The sequence below is a fragment of the Malaclemys terrapin genome, chromosome 4, assembly GCF_027887155.1.
Source record: "Malaclemys terrapin pileata isolate rMalTer1 chromosome 4, rMalTer1.hap1, whole genome shotgun sequence".
NCBI classification, from domain to species: domain Eukaryota; kingdom Metazoa; phylum Chordata; order Testudines; family Emydidae; genus Malaclemys; species Malaclemys terrapin.
In genome coordinates this window covers 113,165,955-113,190,444 of record NC_071508.1, presented here as the reverse complement: position 1 = coordinate 113,190,444, position 24,490 = coordinate 113,165,955, and the positions used below count along the sequence as shown (strand labels likewise).

Here is a 24,490-nt window from a genome sequence, read left to right as displayed (position 1 = left end):
ATTTAATGCACAGAACATATAGTTTGTAACTATAAACATCAAGGAGGGGGTGGGTAATTGAAGATTCCATGGTGGCACCCTAATGTAATGGTTCACAGAAGGCTCCACCCTGCAAAGAGAAGAGTGACAGAAATCACAGACAAAGACCATGTTAAAGCTAACTTGCCATTTTGCAGATCACATATTGGTAAATGCCTACCCACCCTGTTCACACTGCAGCCACTTTGAAGCAGCTGGAACAACATTACTAAATATATATATATGTGGAGATATACCTATCTCATAGAACTTGAAAGGTCATTGAGTCCAGTCCCCTGCCTTCACAGCAGGACCAGTGGCGTAGCCAGCTTCTAAGAAGAGGGGGATCAAACATAAAAAAGGCACCTTCTCTTGGCTCCTCCTCTGGCCACGCTCCCTTTGGCTCCTCCTCCAGCCGCTCCGTACCCCCATGGCTCCTCTGGCCCTGTCGTGCCACCCCCATTGCACCCCCCCCCCCGCTCCTCTGGCCACAGCTGCCGCTGCCATGCTGCGCCCTCCCGCTCCTCCAGCCGCACCTGCTGCCCCCCCATGGCTGCCGGCCGTGCTGCAGGCCACCAGCCTGCACCCCCCCTTGCTCCTCCAGCTGCATGCTACACCCCCTGCTCCTCCGTCCGCACCCACCCACTCCTCCAGCCGTGCTCGCCGCCCCCCCCATGGCTGCCGTCCGCCAGCCTGCACCCCCCCTCCCGCTTTTGGAAAGGCGGGGGAAGCGGCTGCTTCCCCTGCACCCTGCTAGCTACGCTACTGAGTGGGACCCAAGTACTGTCCCTGACAGATTTTTGCCCCAGATCCCTAAATGGCCCCCTCAAGGATTGAGCTCACAACCTGGGGTTTAGCAGGCTAATGCTCAAATCACTGAGCTATCCCTGCCCCCCAGACTAATGTAAACTGGTTCAAGGACCCTAATGCTGTTTTTTACAGCAAAAGGTGTCTGACCCAGAAATATCCAGTCCAAAGGCCCCAGTTCCCTATCTGCTTAGGATACACACCGGAGAAATGGCATGGGATCACAACATCACAAATAGGCTAAAACTGGGTCTGTAGCTTTCCCAGTCCACCCTTGAGGGCTGAAAATGTTGGATCTTTCACAGAAGGAGGTTCCCTCCCCCCAATTTGTCCAGAGTTTGAATTAAACTTTTGTTTTGTGTTTGTACAACACCTATGACAAAGGGGCCTGGTCCATGAGTGGGGCTCTTAGGCACTCTGGTAGTGCAAATAAATATATGAATTAAATGAATTATTATTAATGTCACTGTGTGGTGCTTCTTAAGGAGAGCTGGACCTCAGTCCAACTATGACAAGTGTCAGTCACCTCGCCAGTGGAGAAAATGAAGGTTATGTGACTAGCGGGTCAGGTGACCTAATCAACCTTCTTATAGGGAAGTGCCTGCAGAGTAAAGGAACGGTGACCTCGCTCTAGGAAGGAAGGCTAGGGGACACTCTACTTAAGAGGAGAGAGACACTGACCTAGGGTTGGGACTTGGAGGGCCAAACTCCCACTTGAAAAGAGAGGGAGAGAGATTGAACAATGACCCAGCTCTGGGAAGAGAGACTGCACTAGTTGGGAGGCTGGAGGGCCAATGTGTGAAAGGACTAAATAAAGTGGGTCCCAGAAGGGCAATGTTTTAATTATCTTTTGGATCATGATGTGGAGTAATGAGTCCAAGAAGGGAAACTAAGGCAGAGTAGCCTCTGGCTACAACACAAACAACTTAAAGAAAATACCAAGGAGACATATTTGACAGCAGAATCTATTTGTGTAAACTTGGAATAACTTGATTGCCTTCCATGGTGTTAGTCTAGATTTTCGCCACCATGACTGAGAGCAGAATCTGGCCTAAACATTGTTAAACAGCATGTGCCTTCCGCTCTTAACTAAGGACATGAAAGTCACAGCTCAGGTTTTAGCCTATTAAGATACCATTTTCCCACACATTCTCCAGTGTGTCCTCAGCAAAAACTGAAAAGTCAAACCCTAATGTAAAATCAAACAAATAAAAAAAACCCAAGAGACACTCCACAAACTTTGGACACCCCTTTTCATGTTTTCATTATGCATCAAGCAATAAAGGGTGAGCACAAATGCTGACTTCTTGCAGATCACCTTTTCTATGGAGTAATTCTTATATGAGGATTGGTGACCCAACTTCTAATTGGATGATTAGATTTATTCCCAGAATAAATACTGTATTTCCTGTACTCTTTAATTTGCCATATCTTAGGGTTACCATATCTCATAAATAAAAAAAGAGGATCCTCCACGGGCCCTGGCCCCGCCCATTTCCCCACCCCCTAGCCCCGCCCCAACACCACCCCTTCCCCACCCTAACTCCGCCCCCTCCTCCCTTCCACTCCCAGCCAGGGGGAAAGGGCTGCCCCAGTGCTACCAGCTTCAGGGTTTGCCGGGCAGCCCCCAGACCCTGCGCCCCCAGCCGGCGCTTCCCCAGCGCAGCTGGAGCCCGGGAGGGGAAGCGCCCAGCCGGGGGCGCAGGGTCTGGAGGCTGCCCGGCAAACTGTGAAGCCGGAAGCGCTCGGGCTTTGGGCAGCCCCTATGCCTCCGGACCCTGCGCCCCCAGCTGGGCACTTCCCCTCCCAGGCTCCGGCGGCGCAGGGTCCGGAGGCACGGGGCTGCCCGAAGCCGGTAGCGCTTGGGCAGCCCGGCTCTTAAATAGAGCCGAAGAGTCCGGGAGGAGCAGAGCCCCCATTTTCCCGGACATGTTCGGCTTTTTGGCAATTCCCCCCGGACGGGGGTTTGACTGCCGAAAAGCCGGACATGTCTGGGAAAAAGAGGACGTATGGTAACCCTACCATATCTATTTATCTATCTTACCTTCAACCATAAGGTCTTGTTTATGTTCGAGCTTGTAGAGCTGAAACTGTTTTCAAACAGGTCTACAGCCAGGTTTCAACAAGTTATCATCCATGCCTGATATGGGCACCAATTCAGCAAAGAATTTAAGCACACGCATAACTTTATGTACAGTTTTAAATCCAACTGACTTAATTTCTGCTGGGTTGCTGTTTGCAGGGGTTCTCACACACGGAGTCCTTCCTCCAGCTGGGTGGGGGCTGAGTTATACCTCCTGCAGAATAAGCTCCAGCCCCCCTAAATAATTCATAGATTTTAAGGTTAGAAGGGACCATTAGGCTCATCTTACCCTGACCCCTGCACAATACAGGCCAGAGAATTTTACCCAGTAATTTCTCCATCAAGTAGGGTGACCAGAAAGCAAATGGAGGGGGTGGGCAATAGGAGCCTATATAAGAAAAAGACCCAAAAATCGGGATTGTTCCGATTGGTCACCCTACCATCAAGCCCACATAGGAGCCAGCTGTGGAGTCACACAGGGGCCGGCCATGAGGGGCCGCAGACAGGAACACACCAGAGGCGCTGGCACCCCCCCTCCAGGGCTCTCCTCGGCTCTCCTTCATCGAACCCACCCCGCAGCACTGGCTAGAGCCCATCCCCAGACCAGCTCTTCTATCCTGTCATTGGCCAACGCCTACCTTTTGATCCCGCCCACCCCCGATTCTCTGTCCTGCGATTGGGTAGCTCATGCTCTTCCCTTCGGCCTCTGTGGAGCTATGCCGGGAAATTGGTCAGCTCGCCCCCTGCGCCGCGCCGCGCCTCGCCTGGATTTTTTTTGCCCTGTGATAGGGTATGGCCTCTCGGTGGACCCGCCCCTCTTCCCTGATTCCCCCCGTTGGTACGCGGGCCTGTCGTTGGGTCGTGTTCCCTTTGGCCACGCCCCCTCTCCCTTGGCCCTCGCCCCCTGTCTCACGGAATCGCAGATGTATTTGAGCGCGGGCCCCGCCCCTGGATGACGCGAACACGTGTGATTGGCAGTCGGGTCGGGCTGGGTTTCCGCTGCCGGGCGGGGGTGGTGGCGGACCCCAAGCGGCCGGAGGGAGCCGGTAGGATGGAGCGGCCGGAGCAGGGCCTCGGGGAACCGGACTCCCACCCCCGCGCCAACGGCTGCAGCCTGACGGGATACGGGGCGCTACGGAACGGATACGTGCGGGGCCTGCCCGAGACCGAGACCGAGGTGTGGGGCCGGGAAAGCCGGGCGCGGAACGGAGGGGCCGCCGGCCCGGGGCTCCACACCGGGAGGCGGGCGCGGGGGTCCGAGCTCGGCTGCCCGAGGGGAGGCGTGGGGCTGGGACCGGTCCCTGCATGGGGTGGCCAGGGGCCAGCGTGGCGGCGCGGAGCCTGGCCCGGCTTGGGGCTTCCTGCGCCGTAATCGGGAAAACGGGACGCGCCCGTCCCGGCTTCGCCGCCCGCGGGCTTCGCAGCGAGTGGTGCCGCTTCGGACCCGCCTGGCAGAGTGGGGACCCCGCAGGGTGGCAGGCAGCCCCGCTCTTTGGCCTGAGCGAGACTCGGCCTTGCGGAGATGCTGGGGCCAGGTGTGGAGGCGCAGATGGGAACTGGCCTGAGGCGCTGGGTGCCCCCCCGGGCCCTGGCACGAGTGGAGGGGCCGCCAGGCAGGGCGGGGGGGCCGGCGCACGGGTCCTCACTGCGGCTCTGGGGAACCTCCTGGTTCTCCTGTCGCGCTCCTGTTGGCCGTGTGCGTGAGGCTGCCCACCCCTGACCGCAGGAGGGGGCTGTGCTGCAAAGTGTCTGCTTTTCTAGGGCTGGCTGGGGAGGAGAGAGCTGGCAGAGCGTCAGAAAGGCCCACCGGGTCAGACCAATGGTCCATCTAGCCCGGTGTCCTGACTTACCAGTGGCAGGCCCTTCAAAAGGAATGAACACAACAGGGCAATTATCAGGTGATCCATCCCCTGCCCTCCAGTCCCAGCTTCAGGCAGTAAGAGGTTTAAGTACAGTAAGAGTCCTTCATGGGGTTGTGTCCTTGACCGTCTTGGCTAAAACCCATTGAGGGATCTATTTTCCAGGAATTTACCTATTTCTTTTTTTGAACCCAGTTGTACTTTTGGCCTTCATGCCATCCCCTGGCAATGAGCTCCAGAAGTCGATTGTGCTTTGTGTGAAGAAGTAATTCCTTTTCTTTTCTTTGTTTTAAAACTGCTGCTTATTTATTTAATTGGGTGATCCCTGGTTTACGTGTTACACTTCCTTACTTACTTTCTCCACACCATTCTTGATTTTATAGATCTGTCATATCCTCCCTTAGTTGTCTTTTCTAAGCTGAACAGTCTCTAATCACTTTTGTTTCCCTTCTCTGTAATTTTTCCAATTCAAATACATCTCTTTTCAGATGGTGGGACCAGAGTTGCACTCAGTATTCAAGGTGTGGATGTACTATAGATTTATGTAGTGGTGTTATATTTTGTCTTAGTATCTATCCCTTTCCTAATGATTCCTAACACTGTTAGCTTTTTTTTGCCCGCTGCTGCACATTGAGCAGATCTTTTCACAGAACTATCTGTGATGATTCCAAGATCTTTCTTGAGTGGTAACAACTAATTTCTACCACATACTTTTGTATGTATAGTTGGGATTATGCTTTCCAATGGACGTTACTTTGCATTTATCAACATTGAATTTCATCTGCCATTTTCTTGCCCAGTCACCCAGTTGTGAGATCCCTTTGTAACTCTTCAGTCTGCTTTGGAGTAATTTGTATCATCTGCAGACTTTGCCGTCTCACTTTTTACTCCTATTTCTAGCTCATTTATGAATCTGTTGAACGTCTCTAGTCCCAGTGCAAATCCTTGAGGGACCTTGCTATCTACCTCTCTGTGAAAACTGACCGTTTATTTCTGTCCTTTGTTTCCTATCTTTTAATTAGTTACCAATCCATAAGAGGGAAGGTCCTCTCATCCCACGACTGCCTGTTTTGCTTAGGAGCCTTTGGTGGGGGATCTTGTTAAAGTCTTTCTGAAAATCCAGGTACACTGGATCACCCTTGTCTATGTTTGTTGAGCCCTTCAAAGAATTCTAAAAGATTGGTGTGGTGTGATTTCTCTTTTTTAAAAAGCCCTGTTGACTCTTTCCCCAACATATCATGATCATCTATATGTCTATAATTTTGTGCTTTACTATAGTTTCAACCAACTTGCCTGGGACTGCAGTTAGGCTTACTGGCCTGTAATTGCGAGGATCGCCTCTGGAGCCTTTTTAAAAATCAGCATTACATTATCTACCCTCCAGTCATCTGGTACAGAGGCTGATTTAGGCAATAGGTTACATATCACAGTTAGTTGTTCTGTTTCATATTTGAGTTACTTCAGGGCTCTTGGGTGAATACCATCTGGTCCTGGTGACTTATTAATGTTAATTTATCAATCTTCCCCCAAACCTCCTCTATTTAGATCTCCGTGTGGGACTGTTCCTCAGATATGATATCTAAAAATTAAGGCTCACAAGTGGGAATCTTCCTCTGCAGTGAAGACCGATGCAAAGAATTCATTTAGCTTCTCCCGAATGGCCTTGTCTTCCTTGAGTGTGCCTTTAGCACTTTGATTGTCCAGTGACCCCCACTGATTGTTTGGCAGGCTTCCTGCTTTGGTGTACTTAAAAAATTGTCTTTTGCTAGTTGATCTTCAATTATTTTTTGGCCTGCCTAATTATACTTATACACTTGAACTTGTCACAATTTATGTTCCTTTCCAGTTTTTAGAAGCAGTTTTTTGTCTCTAACTGCCTCTTCTGCTCTGCTTAGCCATGGTGGCGTTATTTTGGTGGTCCTGCTGGTTTTTTTTTTTTTATTTATTTTAAGTGTATCTATAGTTTGAGCCTCTATTTTTTTTTTTTTAGTGTTTTTTAAAAGTTTCCATTCAACTTGCAAGCATTTCACTCTTGTGACTGTTCCTTTTTATGTTTTTTGTGTAGTTCCCCTTTTTGAAGTTAAATGCTAGAGTGGTGGGTTTCTTTGGTATTTTTTCCTGACAAGGATGTTAAATTTAGTTAAAAGAAGCTTAACTGGATGATGTGTCTACGGTAGTGGTGTTGGAGTGTGGTAAGATTTTTGGGGTGCACTGAGGATGGTTTCTGTCCTAGAGGTTTCTGTTTTGGGAGAAAGGTGCTTTTTTTTTTTTTTTTTAATCCCCAATCTGCTTCTGGCATCTTTGGTGGCATTAGCATTTAAAAGTGCATCTTTCCATCGGTCTCTGGCTAGATGTTTGTGGCTCTTTCTCTCAGGTCTTCTAGACCTTACTACTCTGCTTTTGTCACCTCCAGACTGGGTTACTGCAGTACACTTTGCAAGGGGTTACAGTTGAAAATCACTCCAAATTTTCCAGTGGTGCAGCATACAGGCAGGTTGGCAAGCTGACAACATTAGCTGAAAGGAACATATACCACTTTTTTGGTCATCTGTACTTGCTTCAGGGGGCTATTCAAGGCACTGACTTTGATCCCTAAGGTCTGATGACTTGAGTCCTGGCTATTAGTATGATGCTTCTATTGCTGTATGCTGCGGTGACAGTTGAGCTCTGGAGCTAAGTCTGCAGATCAATATATTGGGTTTGGATAGATCTTCTCAGTGAAGGGCCCTAGATTCTGGAATGTACTTCTGCATTGATCTGTCAGAGCTGGAATTTGTTGATCTTACAGGAAAAACAGATGGGTTTTATTGTACACCTGAGTTTAGGTGGATGGATGTGGAATTGGATGTATCTTATAAATTAAAACAGAAAAATCAGAATTAGTAAATATCACATGTAACTATTCAGCTGTTGGGCCAACTCCTGCTCATTATTTACCTAGTCTGTCTTTAGACCAGTGAGATGGAAAGGAAAAGCTCTGTATCCCTTAATATATTCCCTGTGCTGGCTGTCTACCTAATTACATGGACCTAAGATGGGACCTAAAATTTCTACATAGCCAGTACTACCCACTTAGCCTGGGTTATTCAATAAAATCAGTGGTTCTCTATGCAGGGCCTTGTGGCAGCCTTAAAACTAACTACATACTCAGTATTTGGCTGGAATGAGATTTTTCAATTTTTGGGAACTTTTAACTTTAGTGAAAACTTCAAGCTAGTATATAACTGTGCTTGGAATTTTGATGCTTAATGTGACAGGATGAGTAGACAGAGAATTGGACTAATATATGATGAGAATAAAAGGAGAGCTGGTTTTTTAGCCAGTTTGAGGTTGCTGTCCTCTGCACGGAAGAAATGAGAGGATAGATCAGGGTGCTTTGTGTGACAGATCTGATGCTTTTTGCCATCTGGTAATAGGGTTACCAACTTTATCCTCACACAAAGCGGAACACCTCTGCTCACTTGCTCATTTTCACCAGACTGGCTCAGGGGGTTGGGGTGTAGGAGGGGGTGTGGGCTCTGGGGTGGGGCTGGGGATGAAGGGTTTGGGCTGCAGAAGGGGGCTCCGGGCTGCAGAAGGGGGCTCCAGGCTACAGCAGGGGGTTGATGCGGGCAGGGATGAGGGTTCAGGCTGGGGGTGCAGGTTCTGGGGTGGGGCTAGGGGTTTGGGTGTAGGAAGGTGCTCCAGGCTGGCACCGAGGGGTTTGGAAGGCAGGAGGGGGATCAGGGTTGGGGCAGTGGTTGGGGCATGGGGGTGTGTGGGCTCTGGGGTAGGGCCAGGGATGAGGGGTTTGGGGTGTAGGAGAGGGCTTCGGGCTGGGGTAGGGGTGCGGGGGGAGGTGAGTGCTCCAGCTGGACTTGCGGGCTCTGGGGTGAGGCTGGGGATGAGTGGTTTGGGATGCAGGAACGTGCTTTGGGCTGGGATCGAGGAGTTTGGAGGGCAGGAGGGGGATCGGGGCTGGGGCATGGGAGGGGGCCAGGGTTACAGGCTCTGGATTGCACTTACCTCAAGCAGCTCCTGGAAGCAGCGGCATGTCCCCCCTCCGGTTTCTACGTGGAGGCACAACTAGGCGGCTTGGCATGCTGCCCCGTCTGCAGGCACCAACCCTGCAGCTTCCATTGGCCATGGTTCCCAGCCAATGGGAGCTGGTGCTTGAAGCAGGGAGAGTGCGTGGAGCCCCCTGGTTACCCCTATGTCTAGGAGCCAGAGGGGGAGACATGCTGCTGCTTCTGGGAGCCGTGCAGAGCCAAGGCCAGCACAGAGCCTGCCTTAGTCCTTCTGCTCTGCCAACTGGATTTTTATGGTCCGAGCTGCCAGGGTCCCTTTTCTTCTGGGCCTTCCTGTCAAAAACAGGACACCTGGCAACCCTATCTGTTAAGGAAGGAAGGTAATGTACTTCACAGTAATGTATTTAGCAAAGGAAATTGGTGGATGTTACATTGACAGGTAGCAACCAGGATGAGAACTATGAATACTTTCCTATCCTGAAGTAATCGGCATCTTTTATCCTAAAACTCTTGTTCAGCTATACGCACAGCAACTACTTCATTGCCAAAAATACAGCCATGTCTGAGGCGGTAGGGGGATTGGGGAGGACGACACAGTAGTTGTTTAATATACAGCAATTTAAAGCAGAAAATAAGGAGTACCTTAGCTACTGAAGTTGCTGATTTAAAGTGTATTATTGGTGGAGTTAGGCTTGTGGTAATAAAGAGGATGATAGGACAAACTAGATAAAATGGCTAAAAATAGTTCAGTCTCTTTGTGGTGTGCCAGCTGTAGAAACTGAAATATGGTTTGTGTATAGAGGCTTGCTTGGGGATAAAGTGTAACCAAAATTTTTAGTACTGTCTACGAATGTGTATGCTTGGGTGAATAACTACATTTTCCTTTTAAATGTGTGTGAGGGGAGGGAAGGAATGTGGAGCTAACATGACAATTCATCATGGTGATGGCAGGCATTTTGCCTAAATGTTGTAGCTTTCTTGTCCCATACATCCCCTATCTGTTTTTGTCCTTTCGATTATAAATTGTTTTATAAATACAGCACCTGGTACAGTAGCGCCTCCATCTCCGATGTCTTGTGGCCTGTAGATGGTACCTCAGTACAAATAGTAGATATTATGTGAAGTTAAAATGACTGACTACTAATGTTTATGATGCTTATTAATCCCATTCAGTCACTTCACTTTTTGCTGTTTTTTCAAAGGATTTTTAGTGATGGGACAGGTTTTATTTTTGGCTGGTGCATTTGGAAGGGAATTCATGGCCTGAAGTTAGTGTGATGGGGCAGGGAGAGACATTTCACTTTTAGTTCAGTTAAATAGATTATAGCAGAAGCTGCTGCCCAAGGCATACCCCAAAATTGACTGTGCTGGAGGAAGTAAAACATTTCAGATTTTCATTTCCAAAATGTTTTAATCCGTAAAGAATCTTAATGCAGTATCAGAATTGCATAGGTTTCATTGTGTAAGGGTGACTCTAGACATCTGTTAATAGCAAGACACAAAGAAGCACAGCAGCTGAACAATAATGCCCTGTGATTCCTTCTGGTGTTTGCCAAAGGCATGCAGCCCTGTTGACTTAACATGCCATCACTCGATATTATGCTGAAACAGAGAAAATGTTAAGTTACTTGGTATAATCAGTTTATTCATTATGACCACTGAAATTATTACAGGTTGGAATGAAATAATTAGGAGGCTGGGTAATTATAGTTGGAATACTTGAGTTACTCTGTGGTGCTCTGTTTTTTGTTAAATCAGTTTAGTGTTTTCTTGCACAATTTGCCAACCTAAGCACAAAATCTGCTTGCTTACTGTTTACCATGACTGGAAAAAGCCCCACAGATCTTACTCACCTTTTTTCTCTCTTCTGCCCCCCCCTCCCCAAAAGGCAAAAGCAAAACTCTCCTGCCCTATGTGGGTGGCTGGGCTAGTAGTATTTTGCAAGGCTGTGAAATTTCTGAAACCAGTGGGCTTTAGCTGAATCTCGAACCATTACTTTTTTCCTAGGCTTTTAATTGAGTTGGTGATGCAGCTTGAAATTTAAACCTCATACTTGTGGATTGCCACGGGTACGCAGGGGTGAAAGAAAATGCAGGCCTGTTATTTACCAGGCTGCACGTGGCAATAGACTATATTGGTAAGGGATGCAAAGAGAGTATGGGTCACGATGCAAACTGTACACACGTACACACACACACACATTAATCAATGTAAAGTTTTATTGGGGATAATTACAAGGGGTAAGGGAGCAGCGTTTGATTAGCTAATAGAGTTAATAAACTTAAAACACACAATCACTAAAATATCTACTAACAATATTTATAAACAAAGATGCAGCATTTAGTAATAACTGATACTTACAAATACAAACCAACGCATAACGACCGGCAAACGTAGAAACTGTTTGAAACACGTGAGCTGAGAGAGAGGCTTCGAGGTGATCAGGCTCGGTTACGGGTGTACACAGGATACACAGGATTCGTTTTTCTTTCTCCTCTCCCTGCCTGCACGCAGGCCCATAAAGTACCAACTATGACATCATAGAAGTGTCTTGGGGACGGGTCCCAAAACCTGTTTGTGTTCATTTCTGATTGGCACAAGCAAAGTTTACACCAAGTAGGGGAGCAGGTGCCTCAAAGTCTGGCTTCGCTCCCAAAAGGTGAGGAAATGCATATTGTTTTAGAATGCGTGCAACACTGAATGACAAAAGAAGAGGCCAGGGCAATACCAGTATGGGCAAGTTTTACAGGATGCAGACAGGAACTCCTCTCAACAATACTATGTTGTGCTTTTGCTACTAAAATTTTTTTTAAAAAGAGAAGTGAAACGGCAGTGAATTTTATTTTTATTTTCAAGAAAAAGCTTTCGTTTTGTGGTCCGGAAATTGTAGCGTTTTGTATGATTCATCCTTTCATCCCCTTCTGGTTATCCTGTTGTAATTTGCTATGGCTGGAGTTGTACACAACTCCTCCTAAAAGGACTTTGAGGCTGATGCAGCATTTGGCATCTTGCTTCATTAACAATTCACAGTGCAAGTGTGTTATAGCTGTTCTTTGAAAAGCCCATTTGCATTAAAACAGAATTCAAAATCTTAGTCCTAAAATACAAGGCACTTAATGGACTGGGAACTAGCTAGGTCAGAGACCTCTTTACCTTCAATCTTTCAAGATGGCTATACTCCACAGGAATGATGCAACTTGATAGGCCCAGGTTATGTCTATCAGAAACTAAAAATGGCATTCCAGACAGTTTTCAGAGTGGCACCCTAACAGTAAAACTCCTTTCCATGAAGATCAGATTGAGACCAAGCATGATGGTGTGCTGCTCTCCACAACTCCCTATTCAATAAAGCTTCCCTCAGTGAGCGCATCATTGCTGTTAAGGAAAGGAAAGGTCTTACGCAATCACACTCTTTCTGTTCTTTCAAGGCAAAGAGGGAAGAAGCTTTTTGCTCTGGGATTTTATGCTGTGTAACTCTGTGCAGTGTGCATAGCATAATGATAGGTGCAGCATGAAATCTAAGATAAATACTGCCCTTAATTGACCTTATTTAATAACTTATTGAATTCTCAAGACATTATCTTCCTGCAATCAAATTGTGTGTTGTAAATCCTGGGCTTGTTTTGTGAGTCCCCAGGGTGTTTGGCTGTGTTGGGCATGGCTACTTGTAGAAGGGAAAGGAGACTGATTTTGCAGGGCTTCTCTTAGCATATGCACAACGTGCCTCAGGTGGCAGTGACCAGGATTCATCAGAGAATTTGGTCCTCTGGTTTGGATCATTAGCGTCACTGGTGGATACTGACTGGGAGTGCAATGTGACAGAAATCAAAAGCCAAACCTAGTATTGGCAAAGTTTCTAGACAGCTGTCTTAATACAGTGAGTCACACGGGCTTTGGAATTGGGAAACTTGCCTTCTGTTCCCATCTTCTCTCCTGATTTTGGGCAAGTAACTAACTTAAAACTTGAATGCTTGAAACAGAACATCCTCATTTAGGCACCTCAATAAAGGGGCTGATTTTCTGAGGTGCTGAGAACCTACAGCTTGCATTGACTTCAGTTGCAGCTGTGGGTGCTTATTAGCTCTGGAAATCAAGTAACTTTAAAGTCTCTGAATGTGGATTAAGGTGTTTAGGTTTGGGTACTCATATTTGCAAGTGTTGGCCTTCACCTCTCTGAGCTTTGGATTCACTGTCTATAAAGTGGGAGTGGTAATGCTTACTCATCCCCGAATAGCACTTTGAAATCTACGGATGAAAAGCCCCTTGGGAGTTCTAAGCACAGTGGAACCCTGTTTATCTGATCTGATTAGGATTGGGGGATAATCAAAAAATTTGGGTAGTCAGGAGAATGGGCGGGGCTCAGGCTGTCAGCCCCCGGGGGCAGCACTTGGTTCAGTTAAGATGGATAATGGAGACTCAGATAAATGGGGTTCTACTGTACTGATGATGCACTTCATCACACTTTTAATTCACTTCCTTCTGGGCTACTTAACATGGTAAGAGCAAAAAGCAGATGAAGGTTGAAAAATGTAAACTTACCCTGCTTCCCTTTTGCAAGAGTGTAATCAATAGCAGCATGTCTAGAGAAATCAAGGAGTGCAGGAGAGGGACCTAGCTAATCTCAGCGTATTCACACTGGCAAAGCCCAGAGAAACCCACAGAGTGCTGAAGGGCTGGCAGAAGTTTTGCAATCACTGAAAACTTGACGAATGCTTGAAAAGCAGGCATGGTTCCTGTAGAATCTTGTGAAAGAGCTTGTCTCAAGCCTGTATGCTGTTGTAGACAGGGACTCCCTTCAGCACTCTTTATGGCATCATTGAATAAAGATGCAGGTCCCTACTTGCAGGAGGGGGGGAGCCCAGGGAATTATATCTATATGTGTGATTGGTTAATTCTTATGGTGAAGGTTTTCCTTAGAGTATAGTGAGGGGGCGACCCTTGAGGCCAGACAGATGAGCTCAAATTATTCTCTCAATTTCCTGCCAAGTGGGAGGGACAGACAGTTTAAAGAAATGCCACACAGACTCTTTTTGGTGTTACTCCAGGGTGAGTTAAAGGTGGGAGGTGGAAGTGTTCATCTTAGAACAAACTACTCAAAAATCAGTTCTTCCCCTCAAGGACTGAACTCCCCATTTTGTATCCCCTCGCAACAATGGATGCCATCACTGCTCACAATGGCTGGGCAGGGAGTCGACCTCATACTGCCTTGAGGATTAATGAGGGCATAAGGAGTTGCTAGAGAAGTAACAATCTTTTTAAATAGGGTCTTGGAAGGTAGAAAAGCCTTTTTATTCATATCTAACACTATCTGAATAACAGTTCCTCTCATCCTTTGCTAGGGCTACCATATTTGAACTTTCAAAAAAGAGGACACACCGGGAGGGGGTAGCCCCGCCCCCTAGCCACTCCCTCCCACTTCCTGCCCCCTGACTGCCCCCCCGAACCCCCAATCCATCTAACCCTCCCTGTCCCTTGACTGCACCAATCCCTCTCCACACCCCCGCCCCCTGACAGGTGTGTCCCCCCCCCCGAACCCCTGCCCCATTCAACCCCCCTGCTCCCTGTTCCTTGACTCACTGCGCTCCCTGCCCCACCCCATCCCACCCTACCCCACCCCAGCTCACCTCTGCTCCGGCTCTGCCTGTGCCTACTCCCCTGAGCGCGCAGTTGCCCCGCTTCTCCGCTCCCCTCACAGGCTTGCCTCGAATCAGCTGTTCGCACGGCAAGCCTGGGACGGAGGGGGCGAGAAGTGGAGCGGTGCGGCTGCGCGCTCAAGGCAGCAGGCAGAGGCGGAGCGGAAGTGAGCTGGGGCGGGGAGCGGTTCCCCTGCGCCCCCCCGCCCCCGGTTAACTGCTGCAGACAGTCCTCCCTGCCCCAGCTCACCTGAGCGCTCTGCTTCTCCCTCCGCCTCCCAGGCTTGCTGCACAAAAGTCTGGGAGGGAGGGGGGTAGACGGGAAAAGCGGCGTGCCCGGGGGAGGAGGCGGGGCCTGGGATTTGGGGAAGGGGTTGGAATGGGGTGGGGAAGCGGCGGAGCAGGGGGGGTGCGAGCACCCACCGGCGCCGGCTAAAAAAGTCGGTGCCTATGCCCCGCACAGTGCTGCCGGCATGCAGAAGCTGCAGGGGAGGGGCTTTTGTTGCCAGAGAGGCCGCAAGTGAGCGGCTCAATCCGGTGCGGCTGCCCTGTCAGCCGCTTTTGGGTCTTTAAATAGCCATCCAGGGGGAAATCCCGGACATTTTTAGCTTTTTACAAATTCCCCCCAGACGGCTATTTAAAGACTCAAAAGCCGGACATGTCCGGGGAAACCCGGACGGATGGTAACCCTACCTTTGCATCTCTGCCAAGTTCTGTGTTTAGGTTTGTGTGTCCCTGGTAACAGTTAAATCTCCTCATAGATCCCTAGTTGTGTCTCTGTGTGTGTAGATCTCAGGAGAGGTGTGTTTCTGAAAATGAGTTGAAGGACCGTATTGCAGTTAAGGAATTCTGATGGGTGGAAGAAAAATGAATGAATTAAAAAATTGAATATTTCTGATTTGTAATAGAGCAAAGAGAGTGTGTATGGAGGATCTGATCTCATTCATGCTTATTGCAGATTACTCTATTTAGTACCTGAGTATAGCATCATAGTGTTAGAGAAAATAAAGGCCTGCATTTTTCAGAACTAAAGGAGTTTATTCTGAAGAATGCATATGGCACAACAGGTGGACAGATGATCACCACCAAGGGAAAGTGGAGGAGTCGCTGTGAAATGTTCATCACACTGCTACTCTTTTTTCTGATATCTGGTGTGAGCATGGGTTGCTGTTGGAGGGATTGTTAAAAGTGGGTTTTGGAGGAAGTGTTAGGCGAGAGGGAGGGTAGTTGTACGACATAGGGGATCAACGGGGATGTTCCCAGGTCTAGAGTCAGCATGGGAAATTGCCTTTCCAATGGCAAAACGGCCTAAACTGGAGCATATTTTGCCTTTGCAACTTGTTCATTGTCACTCTGCTTTTCTCTAAATGGTAAAGAAAGAGTCTAGTGCTGCTCTGGGAACCTATTCAAACAGTCATCCTACTGTTCAAAATATGAGAAAAATGGGGTGGCAATGATAGTACATCTTAATAGGCCAAGATGCCTTTACTCAGTCTTTCATGGTAATTTGTTGGAATCTGATAGTTTCTTCACTGAAGTGAGATTATTCTTATGAACAAATATTTTCAGTAATGCTGCAGCTCAAAGTGCGTGCATACAGCCTTTCACTTTAGACCTGCCCCTGTTGCCATGTTTTTGATAATCTATTAAGGAGTGATTTTATAAGCTAAGCAAAGCTGGGCCTGGTCAGAATATGGATTTGGGGCCTCCAAGGAAAGTACAAGATTCTGCAAGAAGTGGTGTTACTAATTCTTAGGGCATGCTCGTCCCTTTGAATAGTACTAAGCAGTGGTTATAGGAAAGAGTACGATATAAAAAGGGTTCAGATAACTTCAGGTAATTAAAGATAGCATTTCTGGCAAGAGAGGGGATAGCACCCCCTTCTTTGCAGTCATCAGTGACTCTCAGCCAACCTTATAAAGCAGAAGGATTTATTAGTTGTCTGGAACATAGCATAGAACAGTTCTTATTAGCACAGGAAGCAGGAACATTCAGCAAAGTCCATCTTGGGGAGAATCCAGAGCCCTAGGCTCTCCCCCTCCCAAGTCCCAAACCAGGAGACTGACTAGCTTCCAGGGGCCCACCCTTTGTCACATCCAGTTTCCCTCCTCTGTCCTTGGTCTCTTTCCTGGGCAAAAAGGACACCTGGCCTGCGTCTCCCTCTTTTTCTTCAACTCAGTTGCAGCCTGCTGGCTTTTGCAAAGGGCCCCAGCCATCAGTTGCCATGATACAGAGTGTCTGGCCGCAGGCAGCTAGAGGCACTCACACCTGTCCACTAGGGGTCTCAGCAATGATCACACACCCATGTCCCACCACCTAGATACTTGTGCAATACTGGGGAAACTGAGGCACGCACAGTATTCATGCAAAACATTAAGAAAATTCCCACTTTGTTACAGCCTGTTCCACCACTAAGCATGTTTGACACTATTGTTGTATTCTTTTGTTTGCACTAAAACAATGCTAATACTGCCAATATAACAATGCCAATACTAATGCTAAAAACAGTTGAATCAAGTGTTGCCAAAAGTTTTTTTTAGCTTTAAAGAGTAATTATATTTTAATAGTACACATGGACCAAGATTTTCAGAGATGACTAATGATTTAGGTAACCAACCTGAGCTGCCTGACTTTTCAGAAGTGTCCCAAGTCGGGCACCTAAGATCTTTAGTCACTTCTCAAATGTTGGCGATCTGTCTATAGCGTCCTGCTGAGGTTGACAGGAGGGACTTCAGAGATTCCACGGCAGCAATCTCCAGACAGTTTTTATTACCTATATCCCTAGCAAAGCAGAACTCATCATTTATTCCCTTAGCAAGAGAATACATAGTTGTGAGGAAAGCTGTACATGAACCATGGAGCTTGCTTTTGTCTCTAAGGAGTTTGACCTGTTAAATCTTTTTTTATATATATCTATTAATATGGGCAGTTAACTCATGCGATTAACTAAACAAAATTAATTGCGATTAATCACAGTTTTAATCACACTGTTAAACAATAGACTACTAATTGAAATGTATTAAATATTTTGGATGTTTTTCTACATTTTCATATATGTTGTAATTGAAATCAAAGTCTATTGTTTTTTATTACTAATATATGCACTGTAAAATGATAAACAAAAGAAATAGTATTTTTCAGTTCACCTCATACAAGTACTGTAGTGCAATCTGTCGTGAAAGTGCAATTTACAAATGTAGATGTTGTTGTTGTTGCATAACTGCACTTTCAAAGAAAACAATGTAAAACTTCAGAGCCTAGAAGTCCACTTAGTCCTACTTCTTGTTCAGCCAATCGCTAACACAGACAAGTTTGTTTACATTTATGAGCGATAATATTGCTCTCTTATTTACAATGTCACCAGAAAGTGAGAACAGGCATTGGCATGGCACTTTTGTAGCCGGTATTGAAAAGTATTTACATGCCAGGTACGCTGAACATTCATATTCTCCTTCATACTTTGACCACATTCCAGAGGACATGTTTCCATGCTGATGATGCTCATTTAAAAAAAAAAAAAAAAAAAGTGTTAATTAAATTTGACTGAACTCCTTGTGGGAGAATTGTATGCCCCCAGCTCTGTTTTACTTGCATTCTACCATATATTTCATGTTATAGCAGTCTCGGATGATGACCCAGCACATGTTCTTCATTTTAAGAACACTTTCACTGCAGATGTGACAAAACACAAAGAAGGTACGAATTTGAGATTTCTAAAGATAGCTACATTACTCGACCCAAGCTTTAAGAATCTGAAGTGCCTTCCAAAATCTGAAAGGGACAAGGTGTGAGGCATGCTTTCAGAAGTCTTAAAAAAACTTGATATCAGATATCGGATGCGGAAACTACTGAACCCGAACCACCAAAAGAGAAAATCAACCCTCTGCTGGTGGCATCTGCCTCAGATAATGAAAATTAGCATGCGTCAGTCTGCACTGCTTTGGATTGTTATAGAGCAGAACCTGTCATCAGCATGGACACGTGTCCTGGAAGGATGGTTGAAGCATGAAGGGACATATGAATCTTTAGCACATCTGGTGCGTAAATATCTTTCAATGCTAGCTACAACTGTGCTATGAGAATGCCTGTTCTCATTTTCAGGTGACATTGTAAACAAGAAGCAGGCAGCGTTATCTTCTGCAAATGTAAATAAACTTGTTTGAGTGATTGCCTGAACAAGAAATAGGACTGAGTGGGCTTGCGGGCCCTAAAATTTTACGTTATTTAATTTTTGAATGGAGTTATTTAATACATAATTCTACATTTGTAAGTTCAACTTTCATGATAGAGATGGCACTACAGTACTTGTATTAGGTGAATTGAAAAATACTACACCTCTACCTCGATATAACGCTGTGCTCGGGAGCCAAAAAATCTTACCGCGTTATAGGTGAAATCGCGTTATATTGAACTTGCTTTGATCCATCGGAGTGTGCAGCCTCGCCCTCCGCTCCCCCCCCCCTCCCCCCGCCCCGGAGCGCTGCTTTACCACGTTGTATCCGAATTTGTGTTATATCGGGTCGCGTTATATCGTGGTAGCGGTGTATTTGTTTTTTACAATGCAAATACTTGTAATCAAATAAATATAAAATGAGCACTGTACACTTTGTATTCTGTGGTGTAATTGAAATCAATATATTTGAAAATGTAGAAAACATCCAAAAATATTTAAAAAAATGGTATTTCATTAACAGTGCAATTAATCGTGATTTTTTTAATTGCTCAATTAATCACATTTAATTTTTTGAATTGCTTGACAGCTCTAATATATGTAGCTGTTGAAATGGGGCAGGGCAGTATTTCTGAAAGTCAGGGTGTCAGCATTTTAAAAATTTGCCTGCAGGTCTTGCTGCTATGTGGTGTTCTGTGGGGCGGGTGTTTGTTTTTTCAGGAAAGCTTTCACTTAATTGCTGTTTCAGACAGCAATGAATATGCTGATTTTGTTTCTGCAGAGACATCTCCTAAAAGGAGTTTGCTGAGAAATGCTTCTTTGGGAGCCACATCTTCATGAAAATTTAACAGTAAAGCTGGCAGTGGAAATCTTTTTCAGGGTACCAAGTTAACCACAGCAGCTGTGTAAAGCAGACTTAGACTTATTTGGGATAAAAACCTAAGAGGTAGCAATTAAGAACAAATCGATTATTAAAAACAGCCTTTTCACAGCCCATTGGTCTATAAAGAAGGCTTTGAAGACACAATTAGTTTTTTTTTTTTTTTTTTCAAATTTGTATAGAGGTACAAAATGCAAATACAGCTGGAAATTAAAAAAAAAAAAAAAAAACCTCAATGCATAAAGAGGGCGTTGGGATTAGCTCATTCCTTACATAGCTAGAAATCCCATTGACTTCAATGGACTTTTGCCCAGATAAGGACTTTAGGGTCTGGCCCTTTCAGAGTATCTTTGTCAGGGTGTCTGAAGTTTGTAGCACGTGCATTATAGTCTGATGTGTACATGGCACATGGATTATTAGAACAATTCCTTTCTAGCTCTTGTCAGATTGTGACATCTTGATATTGAAGCAAAAAACGTACTCAAACTAAGACAAGTCGGAGAAGGTTGGTTTGACGTATTGTAGGCTACACTGTCCTTTGAACATACTATTTTAATTGATAAGCTGTCTTTCAAAAGGTCTCATTGAGATCATTATTGCTTAGTGTGTGACTTCCTTGCAAAAAAGACCAGCTCTCTTTGAGGGGGGAATTGCTTATTTGAAGACAAGTGTCTTGGCAAAGTTTTCTGGCAATCTAATTAACATGTGTTTTTTTTTTTAAAAAGGCATACTTAAATTGGTTTCAGAGTAGCAGCCGTGTTAGTCTGTATCCGCAAAAAGAACAGGAGTACTTGTGGCACCTTAGAGACTAACAAATTTATTAGAGCAGCCTACAGTACAGTTTTATTGTGGCAGAGGGATAGCTCAGTGGTTTGAGCATATGCCTGCTAAACCCAGGGTTGTGAGTTCAATCCTTGAAAGGGCCACTTAGGAATCTGGGGCAAAAATCTTTCTGGGGATAGGTCCTGCTTTGAGCAGATGACCTCCTGAGGTCCCTTCCAACCTTGATATTCTATGATTGCTGAAAAAAGTGTTTAGTATGCACATTAAAGTTTACAGAAACCAGCTAAGACTACATGCTAGATTTAAACAGATGTGTCCACAAAGTGGTACAGATATAACTGAATTGGTATAAAAATAACACCTTCAGTTATATCAGTACAACTCTGTGTAGGCAGGCCTGGACATGGTTCAGTTCGGGTTTGTGCAAATGAGGAGAGAACATTTTGGTGGCAAACGTACTGGGTTTTTTTTTTTTTTTTTTGCATTAAATGCTTTCGTATTTGAAGTCTCGCTGAATAGATAGGTCCAGAAGCTAGGGATGGAGTTGACTGATGAAGTAAACACAAAATACTGCAGGAGGTATTGGCTTTGGGGTGCTGTTCAGTGAGAATTGCCATTTAATATTGCAATTCCTCTTGGGACTGGCTCACTTGACTGGCTTTTTAGCAAGTGATTGTCTTGTAGACCTGGAGTGCCCCCTCCCCAATGCACTCCTCTGAGTTCTGCATGTCAGGAACTCTTCTGTCTATACAAATATTTTGAATGCAGAAAACCCTTCATATAATGCAGCTAAAAAGAAAATTGCCAGGCTCTTAGTGAGATCTTTGCAGTATGTGTGGTAGTGAGAAGCTAATACATTTTAATAAGAATGAAGGAAAGAGACTGTTTCAGCAGAAATGATCCTGTGGGTGGGGGCATTTAAATTGAATCTGCCGTTTTCAGCCTATTCCTATTCCTGCCAGCAGAAAGGGTGAAACCATCTCTTTAATGCTAAAAGTGATTATGTGGTGTGTCTTGGGCAGCAGTAGTTAGTATAACTGCAGCACTTTATTGTGCCTTGCTTTGAGGGCAGTGGAGGGGAAAGCCCAGCCCTACTACAAGATTAGGTTCAATGCTGAATTGTTCTACATCTTTCGTGTCCTCAAAAACCTTTATTTAAATCTCCTGATACGCTCCTCTTTCAACACCTTTGTGTGACATCTTGGCTCCAAATACTCCTGGCTACTGACCTCCATTGTCCACCTCTTGTCATTTGGCCTCTTCCTCTCCAAATACAAGCATGCAGTAGTTTTCCGCACACCATTTAAACCTTTCCAAAAACTTGCTTGTTTTGTCACCAGCCATCGTCTGTTCCCCTCTTCTTCCACACCTCTTGCTCAAAGAGCTTAAAACTGGTGGTTCGGGTGATTCTCCTCAGTTCCATCCTGGATCCAATCCAGTCTGGCTTCTAGGTTCTCTAGTCTACTGAATCTGCTATTGCTAAGGTCCTGAAAGTCATCCTGGCCCGGTCCGTATTCCACTCTCATGATCTACAGTCTCTCTGCTTTTGATACTGCGGATCACTCCCTCCTCAACATCCTGTCCAACCTCCTTGCATTTAGTGGCGTTGTCACCTACTTCAAACTGCTTCTTCAGCGCCTCTCGCTTTCTTTGGTGGTTCCACATGATTCAGTTCTTGGTTCCTTCCTCATCTCCTTCTATACTTCATCCTTGGCAGGGCTTATCCTCGTACAAATTCAACAGTCATTTCTCTGCTGACACCTCTCAAATGTTCTTCTCTATTTCTGTCCTGTTCCCTTTGGTCCAGTTTCCGCCTGTTTCGGATGCTTCCTCCTATATGTCTCACTGACACCTCGAGTTTTACATGGTTCAATCACAGCTTGTTGCTTCCTAAACTAAAGCCTCTTCTCTTCACTTCTCCATAGCTGTTGACACCACTGACATCCCAGTCAGTCTGGGATTGTTTGACTTCTCCCTGCCCTTCCTTTGCATGTTGGCTGTACCCAAATCCTACCATTTCTTTCCCAGATTAAGCTCCTGCCCATCTTCCATGTTGTCAAGTGCAAGGAAAGACCTTCCTATCCAAGCTGAGTATTAGCATCTTATTCAAATCCTTATATATCCTATTTCTTTCACAATGCCCTCAAGAAGTGATGTTATAATTAAAAAAAAAACTGTTAAGTCAGTGGTTCTCAAACTTTTGTACTGGTGACCCCTTTCACATAGCAAGCCTCTGAGTGTGACCCCCCCTTATAAATTAAAATCAATTTTTAATATATTTAACATCATTATAAATGCTGGAGGCAAAGTGGGGTTTGGGCTGGAGGCTGACAGCTCGCGACCCCTTGTGGGGTCCCAGCCCCAGTTTCAGAACCCCTATTCTAAGAACTTGGCTACACTTGAGAGTTATAGTGCAATAAAGGAGCCTCGGGCACACTAGCTCACTACCCGTTCACACTGGCAAGGCATGTAGAGTGCTCTGACTCCGTGGCTACAGCGCTGCTGGTACTCCACCTCGGCGAGAGGAATAACGTTTGCTGCGCCTTGGCTACAACGCCTGGGCATCAGTGTGAACGACGTGTTGCGTTACTGCGCTCTGATCGGCCTCCGGAAATGTCCCATAATCCCCTTAAGTGGCCACTCTTGTCATTGTTTTGAACTCCTGTAGGAATGCGGAGATGCCCTTCTAAAGCTCTGTTTCTGACAGCCGGCATGCAAGCCGTTACTGTGGAATGCTGAGAGAGAGAGAGAGAGGCGCGCGGGGGGGGGGAGGTCTGCTGCTGTCTGAACTTACAAGACCGCATGCTGACATGTTCTCAGCCCCCCAAAAACCTACTCTCTCTCCCCCCACATACACATAACACATTCCCGTCACACTCTACCCCACCCCTCACTTGCATGCTGGGATAGCTGCCCATAATGCATCACTCCCAATGCCGCTGCAAATGTGGCCACACCAGTGTGCTTGAAGCTATCAGTGTGGACAGATTGCAGCGCTTTCCCTACTGCTCTCTGTGAAGGCTGGTTTAACTCAAAGTGCTCTACATCAGCAAGTGTAGCCATGCCCTAAGTTATCCCAACTTCTAGATTTCCCTGTGCAGCCCCTCTTCTGTCTCTCTTCTAGACTGAAAGCTCTTCAGGGCAAGACAGCCTTTGTTTGTTACTGTACAGCATTGAGCACATTGTCACTAAACAAATGTGTCTGGAAAAATGTGTTAATTTTAACTACATGTGGTAATTTAGTGCCAAAATGTGGTCCTGTAAAGACAGTTGACCCTTCCCAGAGACTGCGTACAAACTCAGAGGGAGGAAAGTGGGGAGGAATGTAACCAACAGTAAAGTTATTGTTAATGTTGGTTTCATGGATTGCATTTTTGTTAACTTAATGAACACTGCAGTGAAGGGGAGTTTTCCATGAAGCCACTAAATACCAAGAATTGCAAGGAGCTGCATTGAAGCCCAGAGGTTAGCTGGAGGCTGCTAAGGGGCCTGTTAGGTTGGTGTCTTGAATGAATGGGGGCTGGAGTGGGGATGTTGATAAGAGCAGAGACCATTTCTTTTTGGATAAGAATCTCTCATACAGACCATACAAGATCCCTACAGTCTTATGGAGTAACTGAAAATAATTGCAGATGGGGCAGGGTCTGGGGTATAATTGAGGGCAGGAAGGATTTGAGCATCTAAAGTTAGGAGGAATTAACTTTCTGCCTATGTAGATCTCTGAGGTCTTAGTCCTGCTAATAGCTGACTGATTTTTTTTTTTTAAGCATTATAAATTCACAAGTAAAACCTGACATTATTTGAAAGAGAAACTGTTCTTTAAAACACTAATATTGTGTTCAGCAATATTGTGAGAACTTCAGGCTACATGTATGCAAGACCCAACCTACATTACAAATGCAACCACGTCAGGGAGTCTGGTGAGTTTGTGGTATGGACTAGGGCTTTAATCATGTTTTGTAAAGGACCAGACTGCTCCCAGCTGTCCTACAAACTGGAGTTGTGTTTGGAACCAGGTTAGGGAACAACAAAGTTGTAATTAGGATCCCTGTATTTGTGGTGTAAGCAGGACCTAACTTCCAGTTGTTTGTAACTAGCTAGTGAAAGTATTAGCTCTAAATGTGGCTTGTCTGTACACCATGAGGTTATTATCATAGTTGCTAATGTTCCACACTTGCTCACAGTGTAGGCCAGCATGTAGTTGCCTTCCTGTAAACAGCTTGTAATGCTGTTATTTTTGCTTATTGAT

At 45.8% G+C, this 24,490-nt stretch overlaps 1 protein-coding gene across 1 annotated transcript in view; it reads left to right on the top strand.

The window, feature by feature from the left end:
- Positions 1 to 3,860: 3,860 nt before the first annotated feature.
- Positions 3,861 to 24,490, top strand: part of SPTLC2 (serine palmitoyltransferase long chain base subunit 2) — a 129,146-nt gene continuing 108,516 nt past the window's right edge. The window contains exon 1 of the mRNA XM_054025525.1: positions 3,861 to 4,085. Within this exon, the coding sequence (XP_053881500.1) occupies positions 3,861 to 4,085 (225 nt within the window). The remainder of the gene's footprint in view (positions 4,086 to 24,490) is intronic.